This window comes from Borostomias antarcticus, assembly GCF_949987555.1.
Source record: "Borostomias antarcticus genome assembly, contig: scaffold_1186, whole genome shotgun sequence".
In the NCBI taxonomy this organism is placed as follows: Eukaryota; Metazoa; Chordata; class Actinopteri; order Stomiiformes; family Stomiidae; genus Borostomias; species Borostomias antarcticus.
The window spans coordinates 1-9,411 of NW_028176708.1; the positions used below are offsets into that span (position 1 = coordinate 1).

At 49.7% G+C, this 9,411-nt stretch overlaps 1 protein-coding gene across 1 annotated transcript; it reads left to right on the plus strand.

Moving 5' to 3' along the window:
* Position 1: 1 nt before the first annotated feature.
* On the plus strand, positions 2-7,822 carry LOC311328187 (EH domain-binding protein 1-like; the record flags this gene model as incomplete). Its single annotated transcript, XM_084462197.1, has 5 exons — positions 2-135; positions 422-624; positions 3,559-3,699; positions 4,276-4,558; positions 7,564-7,822. Coding segments are annotated over 5 exons (1,020 nt in total), but the record flags the coding sequence as incomplete, so codon positions are not given.
* Between the last annotated feature and the right edge of the window lie 1,589 nt (positions 7,823-9,411).

Below are 9,411 nucleotides of genomic sequence, written 5' to 3' on the forward strand. Positions count from 1 at the left end.
CATGAAGCAGTACGCCAGCCCCATGCCCACGCAGACCGACGTCAAGCTCAAGTTCAAGCCGCTGTCCAAGAAGGTGGTTTCTGCCACGCTGCAGTTCTCCCTGTCCTGCATCTTCCTCCGCGAGGGCAAGGCCACGTAAGGAGGCTCCGCCCACTCTGCTACACACACTCAGCACAACCCTCTCCCCCTTAAACTCCCCCCCCCTTAACCTCCCCCTCTCCCCCCTCAACCTCTCCCCCCTCCCCCTCTCCCCCCCTTAACCTCAACCCTCTCCCCCTTAACCTCCCCCTCCCCTTCCCCCCTCTCCCCCCTTAACCTCTCCCCCTCCCCCCTCCCCCCTTAACCACTCAGCAGAACCCACTCATCAACTCTTAATCAGGGACCTCAGATCAGTTCATGTGTCCCCTGCGTCCCCCCTCAGGGACGAGGACATGCAGAGCCTGGCCAGCCTGATGAGCATGAAGCAGGCCGACATCGGAAACCTGGACGACTTCGAGGAGGAGAACGACGACGACGACGAGCACCGCCTGAACCAGGAGGAGAACCGCCTGAACCAGGAGGAGAACCGGCTGAACCAGGAGGAGAACCGCCTCAACGAGGAGGAGAAGGCGGCCAAGATCACCGGTGAGTACGGGGGCCGCCATGGCAACTAGGACTAGCACTAGGACTAGCATTAGCACTAGGACTAGCATTAGCACTAGGACTAGCATTAGCACTAGCATTAGCATTAGCATTAGGACTAGCATTAGCACTAGGACTAGCATTAGCACTAGGACTAGGACTAGGACTAGGACTAGGACGGCATCTTGTGGGTCCCGGTCCAGAGGGAAGGGAGGGGATGGAACCAGGCTGGCCCATCTGACCCTCACCTAACCTCAACCCTCACCTCAACCTGGAGTCACGGAAGACGTGAGGAGCTGGTGGACGGTCTGTTAGGAAAAAAGTTTCATAACATTTTATCAGCTTTTCTTTTTTGTCCTCCCGTCTTCGTCCCGTCTCGGTCTGAGGGATGAGGGCTAAGGTCTGAGGGATGAGGGCTGCTGCTCTCATCCACGCCGGCTCAGGGAGCCTCACGCGGGGGTTTAGCGTTTGAGCGGCGCTGCTTTGCCTAATCCACCCTCCACAGCGCCGCCTCTTCACATCAAGCCTCGTGGGTTCCTTCTGCTCGTCTGTATTTCTATACGTCGGTCTCCTACAGCGGCGATCGACTTGTCGTCATCCAGTACGCATCAGGGGATCCTGGGTAAAATCCTCAGCGCTTCCCCCCCCCCCCTCTCTGCCTCGCCCAGGACGCTAGCTAGCGCGCCGGCTACATACGGACATGGCTGTGTAGCGTTAGCATCGCTGATGCTAACCAAACCGTGCACTGTGAAATATGTATACATATATAAATATATATATACACACGCGCACACACTCCCTCTCTCTTAGCTTTGACATATGTGAGAGCACACGTGTGTGTGTGTTTGAGTGTGAGTGTGTGTGTGAGTGTGTGTGTCTGAGTGTGAGAGAGCGAGTGTGTGTGTCTGAGTGTGTGTGTTTCTGTGTGTGTGAGTGTGTGTGTGTGTCTGAGTGTGTGTGTGTGTGTGAGTGTGAGAGTGAGCGAGTGTGTGTGAGTGTGTGTGTGAGTGAGTGAGTGAGTGTGTCTGAGTGTGTGTGAGTGTGCGCTTGTGTCTGGGTGTGTGAGTATGTGTGTGTCTGACTGAGTGTCTGAGTGTGTGTGTGTGTGTGTGTGTTGTTTCCCTCTGCTCACCCTGTGCCCCCCCCCCCCCCCCCCCCGGCCCTGTTGTTCCAGAGCTGGTCAGGCAGCTGACCGCCCTGAGCTGCTCACATGACGAGTGGCTCCATGACGACCCAGAGCGGAGTAGAGCGCCTAGAACCCCCCCTCGCTCTGGCTCCTCCTCCTCTCAAGGTCCTTTACGCTTCCCCTTTCTGACTCGCCCTCCCTCTCTCATCCTCACCTCTGTTACTATGTCTCTCACCCTCCCTCTCTCTCACACACTCTCTCTCACACACTCTCTCACACTCTCACACACACTCCCTCTCTCTCATCCTCACCTCTGTTACTATGTCTCTCACCCTCCCTCTCTCTCATCCTCACACTCTCTCACACACACTCACACACACTCTCTCTCTCACACACTCACTCTCACACACACACTCACTCTCACACACTCTCTCTCACACACACACACACACACACACACACACACACACACACACTCTCTCTCACACACTCACTCTCACACACTCTCTCTCACACACTCTCTCACTCTCTCACACACTCTCTCTCTCTCACACACACACTCTCTCTCACACACTCTCACACACACACTCTCTCACTCTCTCTCACACACTCTTTTTTTCTCTCTCTCTCTCTCCCTTTCTTTCTTTCTTTCTTTCTTTCTTTCTTTCGCTCCTTCTTTCTTTCTTTCTTCCTTTCTTTCTCTCTTTCTCTCTCTCTCTCTCTCTCTCTCTCCTCTCTCTCTCTCTCTCCCCCCCCCCCTGCTTGTCTCCCTGTCCCTCATCCTCTCCCTCATCGGTGTTGTGAGGTGTTCCTGGTGTTTCACTGCTTCATGTGGTCACATGATGTCCAGTACGTTATTTGGTTTCATGTCCTTTTAAGTTGTGTCTTCTCGTGGTCTTCCTGCCCCAACATCTGCGTTTGCAGTGAACCAGATCAGGGACTCTATTGGGTTTTTACTCAGGAACTCTATTGGGTTTTTACTCTGGGAATCGTCCGACCTCTCACACACACACACACACACACACAGACACACACACAGATGCACACGAACAAACAAACACACACACACTCACTGCTGGCATTCGTGGCGATAAAGATGGCCTAATATGGGTCAGAATGTGCTGGCCACACCTCTTATCAGCTACCAGGTCACCCTCATACCCTGGCTGGTGACATGACTCTGACTCACCCACACCCTCACACCCGGGCGGGTGACATGACTCTGACTCACCCACACCCTCACACACCCTCAGGACACACCACTCCTCACCCTGACTCAAAACTCTCTCACCCAACACACGACTTCTCTCTCCTACACTTTCTCACACTGTTTAGACACACTCTCTCTTTCTCACACACACACACACACACACAGGCTGGAGCCTCCACAGTGAAGATGATGAAGAGGATGAGTCTCTGAGTGCCTAACGAGGGGCGCCATGGTAACGGCTGGCCCGCGCTGAAGGCGTCATGGCGACTCGGTAGTATAAATCCTGGGGAAATGCCTCTCTAGGACAGCGAGATACCCAAACCGGCGGGAGGTATGGGCGAAGGGTCTCTCTCTCCTAGGAGGGATTTACAAACCAAGCAAGCTTGAGGCCGATGGTTCACTCCAAACTGCAGACTATGATTTTTATTTTTTTTCCTTTGGATGTTTTTTTTTAATTCATTTTGATCGTTTCATCGTGGTCTGACTGAGACATTGTGATGTTTGTAGCAGGGCGTCCCTCCCTGAGTGGTGCTAACTCTCTCTCTCTCTCCCTGCTTATCTTTCTCGCGTTCAATTCTTTTCCCGTGAACCGTGGCATCAGAGCTAATTAGCAAGTTGAACTTCCTGGAGGAGGACGATCGGGACACGCCCCCTGCCATGAGCACCAATCCCTTCGAAGAGCCGGACGATGACCCGCACGATCCCAATGACCTCAACCCTTTTGGTGACCCTGATGAGGAAGGTATGTGACGACCTAATCCTAATCTGGAACCTGCTGTATCCTTCAAACTAATATCTGACCACGTTTGAGCATTTGTTTTTGTAGTCAACCAAATAATTGGTGTTCATTAGGGCTGGGTATCGCGTCGAATTTCAAGAATCGATTCGATTCCGATTCCCAAGGTTCAGAATCGATTATCACGATTCGATTCAATATCGATTCGGTTAGTGTTACTAAAACCTGTTGTTTTTAGCTGTAACCTTAATTACATGACTGCCACGTTATGCAACACATCAATACTAGGGCTGGGTATCGATACTGATTTCCAAAAATGAATGAATCATTGAATGAATTAATTAACTATTCATACCTTCATTTATTCATTCATTCATTAAATAAAAGATCGATTTTGGGATTCATGAATCGATTCTGAATCATTTGATTCAGAATCGATTCAGAATCGATTTTTTAAACCCAGCCCTAGTGTTCATTATAAATTCTAGTTATTAATGCCATTTGATGGTACCTAGATCTGTCAATGACTTGAGTGAGGAGAGGTCACTAAGACAGTAACACTGACCACTTCTCTTCCCGTAGACCCTCCCAGCCAATCCCCCCTCCGACCAAGAGACGAGGACAAATCTCTATACGACCAAGACCTGTCCAACCCCTTCAACGAGCCCGACGAGCCCGCCCCCCCCCCCACCCCCCCGGACACGCACCCCCAGTACTCTGGCAACCCGTTCGACAAGGCGGAGCAGGAGGCGGAGCCCCAGCCGGAGGCCCCCAGGCCCAGGCAGAGGAAGGGGGTCCGCCCCGTGGATATGAGCAAGTACCTGTACGCCGACACGGCTCAGAACCCGGACGACGAACTGGACGAGTGAGTAGCGTGTCAAGAGTGTGACGCACACACATTCTGCTTGTGTTTGTGTGTCTATAGGGGCATTACGTGTGTGTGCATGTGTGTGTGTGTGTATTTGTGTGTGTGTGTATGTGTGCGTGCGTGTGTGCGTACATGACCTTTGATTAGTTTTCACTACCTCACGGGTAACCTTGTCTGATGTGCCTTATTGCAGTGTCTAACCAACCTGTAGTTTTGAGATGGTAGCTAAATGGCTATAGCCACATCAGCCCAGGCCTACAGAACCTTAACTCCACCAATAGAACCAGGCCTAGAGAACCTTAACTCCACCTGTAGAACCAGGCCTACAGAACCTTAACTCCACCAATAGAACCAGGCCTAGAGAACCTTAACTCCACCTGTAGAACCAGGCCTACAGAACCTTAACTCCACCAATAGAACCAGGCCTAGAGAACCTTAATCCACCAATAGAACCAGGCCTACAGAACCTTAATCCACCAATAGAACCAGGCCTAGAGAACCTTAACTCCACCAATAGAACCAGGCCTAGAGAACCTTAACTCCACCAATAGAACCAGGCCTAGAGAATCTAGCCCTGTGAGTAGAACCAGGCCTAGAAAACCTTAATCCACCAGTAGAATCAGGCCTAGAGAACCTTAATCCACCAGTAGAACCAGGCCTAGAGAACCTTAATCCACCAGTAGAACCAGGCCTAGAGAACCTTAATCCACCCCCCCTCGTCTCCGGGCCTCAGCACTACATTGATGAAGGAGGTCTGTCAACGGGAACAAGGGGTCTGTTGTGTGTCTGCATTCCTTCACCTTGTCCCTCCTCTCCCCCCTCCTCTCCTCCCTCTCCTCCCCCCTCCTCTCCCCCGGTTCTCCAGGGGGGGGCGCTAGAGTTCGCCCCATGGCGTGCAACAGGGTGAGAGTGAACACAAGTTAGTTCAACCCAAACACTGGAGTCGCTTAAATGTTTGTGAATCTCTCTCAAAGGCTGAATCTCTAAAGAAAAAAAGTAAACGATATGTTTTACACACCATTATCAGATGGAAGCAAGGCAAGTCTTTATTTAACACCTGTCAAAATCTGGACATACTCCAGTAAGAAAGCTTTGAAAGCTTTGACGGACAGGCAGGTGAGTGGGTATTGTGTTGTGTGACCTGGAGTGTCTGGTTCTGTGAGGAGAGTTGAAGAGGCACCCTGTTGTGACATGTCTCTTTGCTGCTGGTGGTTCGGACATGAGGTCTGGTCTCCGAGACCACGTTTGCTTCCTTAGACATTGAGTTAACCCTGTCTTTCAGCCAGATACCTAGCCAGTCATGCCTCCCCTCCTTTGTGAGTGTGTGTGTGTGTGTGTGTGTGTGTGTGTGTGTGTGTGCGATGAGCGTGAGAGGAGGGGTTTGTGGTGTTGAGTGAGTTACTTGGTGTTGCCATTTTCAGCCCTGAGGGTATGCCTGTGTATTGATAAGCTCCTCTGTGTGTGTTTGCGTGTCTGTCAGTAGACCTGTGTGTGTGTGTGTGTGTGTGTGTGTGTGTGTGTGTGTGTGTGTGTGTGTGTGTGTCTGTCAGTAGTCCAGCCTAGTCAGCAAGGATATGAGGTCAGTCAGGAGTGACCCCAATGAGAACACCTGGTGTGTGTGTGTGTGTGTGTGTGTGTGTGCATGCTGTTGTCCTTATTGTGAATGTTTGAGTCGCTCTCTGTTTCATGAACCTCTAATACCTCTTATAAAACACAACGTGGCAACAAGTCGAGGTTAGCTAAGGTTGTCAATAATAGTCAGATTGTAATTGTCTCGTCTGACAGCTTAAATCAAAGATCTTACGTAATGGATATCTGGCCAGTTACTATGGCTAGTATAACTTGCTGCTAGCTAGCTAACGTTATATTCTATCTTTTTACCGCATATTGAATGTATAGTATAGTTTTCTCTACTCAGGGATGATGTGCGCTGAAAGATGCTGTGAATTTCATCTACCTTTGTGTGTCTCCTCCTTGGGACTTGATCTTAGTAACGTTACTTATACTTGCTGAAGTCTTAGTAACGTTAATGTTAGCTATACTTGCTGAAGTCTTAGTAACTTAGCTATACTTGCTGAAGTCTTAGTAACGTTATCTTAGTAACGTTAGCTATACTTGCTGAAGTCTTAGTAACGTTAGCTATACTTGCTGAAGTCTTAGTAACGTTAGCTATACTTGCGTAAGTCTTAGTAACGTTATCTTAGTAATGTTAACGATACTTGGTGAAGTCTTAGTAACTTAGCTATACTTGCTGAAGTCTTAGTAACGTTATCTTAGTAACGTTAACTATACTTGCTGAAGTCTTAGTAACGTTATCTTAGTAATGTTAACGATACTTGGTGAAGTCTTAGTAACTTAGCTATACTTGCTGAAGTCTTAGTAACGTTATCTTAGTAACGTTAACTATACTTGCGGAAGTCTTAGTAACGTTATCTTAGTAATGTTAACGATACTTGGTGAAGTCTTAGTAACTTAGCTATACTTGCGGAAGTCTTAGTAACGTTATCTTAGTAATGTTAACGATACTTGGTGAAGTCTTAGTAACTTAGCTATACTTGCTGAAGTCTTAGTAACGTTATCTTAGTAACGTTAACTATACTTGCTGAAGTCTTAGTAACGTTATCTTAGTAACGTTAGCTATACTTGCTGAAGTCTTAGTAACGTTAGCTATACTTGCGGAAGTCTTAGTAACGTTATCTTAGTAATGTTAACGATACTTGGTGAAGTCTTAGTAACGTTATCTTAGTAACGTTATCTTAGTAACGTTATCTTAGTAACGTTAGCTATACTTGCTGAAGTCTTAGTAACGTTATCTTAGTAACTTAGCTATACTTGCTGAAGTCTTAGTAACGTTATCTTAGTAACGTTAGCTATACTTGCTGAAGTCTTAGTAACGTTATCTTAGTAACTTAGCAATACTTACTGAAGTCTTAGTAACGTTATCTTAGTAACGTTAATGTTAGCTATACTTGCTGAAGAGCTTTTTCCTCCATCTCTTCCAGGTCAAACCCGTTCTACGAGCCCCGGACCCCCAGCCCCTCCCGGCCCCCTGGTGGTGGCCCCGCACCCCTCCAGGACGCTGGGGTGAACCAGAAGAGACGAGCCCCCCTGCCCCCCGGCCCCGTAGCCCCCACGCCCAGAGAGAGGCCCCCTGCTGGAGGAACGGGGCCTCTAGCCCCCACGCCCAGAGAGAGGCCCCCTCCTGCAGGAGCCGGCCCAGCAGCAGCCTTGGCCGCCAGGGAGCTGGCCGCCTCCCCCAAGGTATGACAACACGCTGGAAGTGTGTGTGTGAGTGTGTAAGATCTCTCTGTACAATTTGAAAAGCCTCAAAAGCCGCCTTACTTCTGTATGAAGAGCTGGACATGCTCACTGCCCATCACACCACAGAGCATCACAGTGTTGGACATGCTCACCGCCCATCACATCACAGAGCACCTGGAATAGGCCAGAATGCATCGGTCAGGACTAAATGAAAGTTAATTGCTAAGAACGTCATCACCACACGCCACAACCACGCTGGGGCTCCTCCTACTCTCCACTCCTGCCCCATCCATCCACTCCTGCCCCATCCAAACGTGACGTGAGGTCCAGTCCTACTTGCTTGCTGCTTGATTTAGCTGCCGTGTGCTGCTAGCCGATGCTACGGAGTCTTGACTGGCGCTAGCGGCTCTTCAGTGCTCAGTCCAGAACCGTGTCGTCCACTTCCTGTCCGTACACGGCTGCTCAAAATATCCTCTCGGTTCACTTCCTGGTCAACTTCCTGTCTGGAGCCACGACTGCAGTGTTTTTGAACCGTTCGTCGTTTTAACTGCGCTCCACTTGCTGGCTTTCCGTCACGGTCTGTCCGTTAGCTGCAGTTTGCTACGTAGCGGGCTTATATAGAAACTCAAATGTTACAGGAAAGGAAAAAACTTTTAATCCCCATTTCATTGACCTCATGGCTGTTATTTTTTCCATCGTATTAATATTTTGAGAGTAACTTTTGTAACTTTATTTTTATTTTTTTAAGGATATTGTGGAGATGGACTCGCCTCCCGCAGGCTTAAACACGCCTCCTCATTTGAATATCGCTATTTGTTTATCCGGGGGTGTTCATACATTTATTTATTTATTTAAATGAGTAATTAAATGGGTGATGGTCACACACATGAGAGGTGCCAGCCCAGTGACGAGGAATGATTGGGTGGGGGGTGGGGGGGGGGTGTGTGTGTGTGTGTGTGTGTGTGTGTGTGTGTGTGTGTGTGTGTGTGTGTGTGAGAGAGAGAGAGTCGGGGGCAGTAAGCATATGTGGGGCTTAAACACTAGAGGCTTAATTCCAGGACAGTGAACCGCCCTATAGACACACACACACACACACACGCACACACACACACACACTCAAGAGCACAACCTTGAACACATGCAGACATGCATGAACACAAGCAGAAACCCACATGTCAACATGCCTCATATATACACACATGCAGACACACTTTAACATGACACACACACACACACACACACGCACACACACTCCCCAGCTGGGTGTTTTAGTGTAGCTGGGCGTGAGTCTGGTCCTATGTAATTACAGCACTGTGGCTTTATCACTGAGCTGCAGTTGCATGTGACCGTGGGTGAGGGGGTCTAAACCACTTTAATTACCCAGAGCCAGTGGCCTGTGGTGGGCCGCACTCCGCCAGGAGCACCCCTGCCTCTGGAGCTAGGGGAGGGGGGGCGGGGGGGTCGGAGGGAGGGGGGGCGGGGGGGTCGGAGGGAGGGGGGGGTGAAGGAAATGGCGCTAGGAAGCTGGGGGAGAGTCGGTGGAGAAAGTGAGGAAGGTTTGCTGACACACACAGACACACACACACACA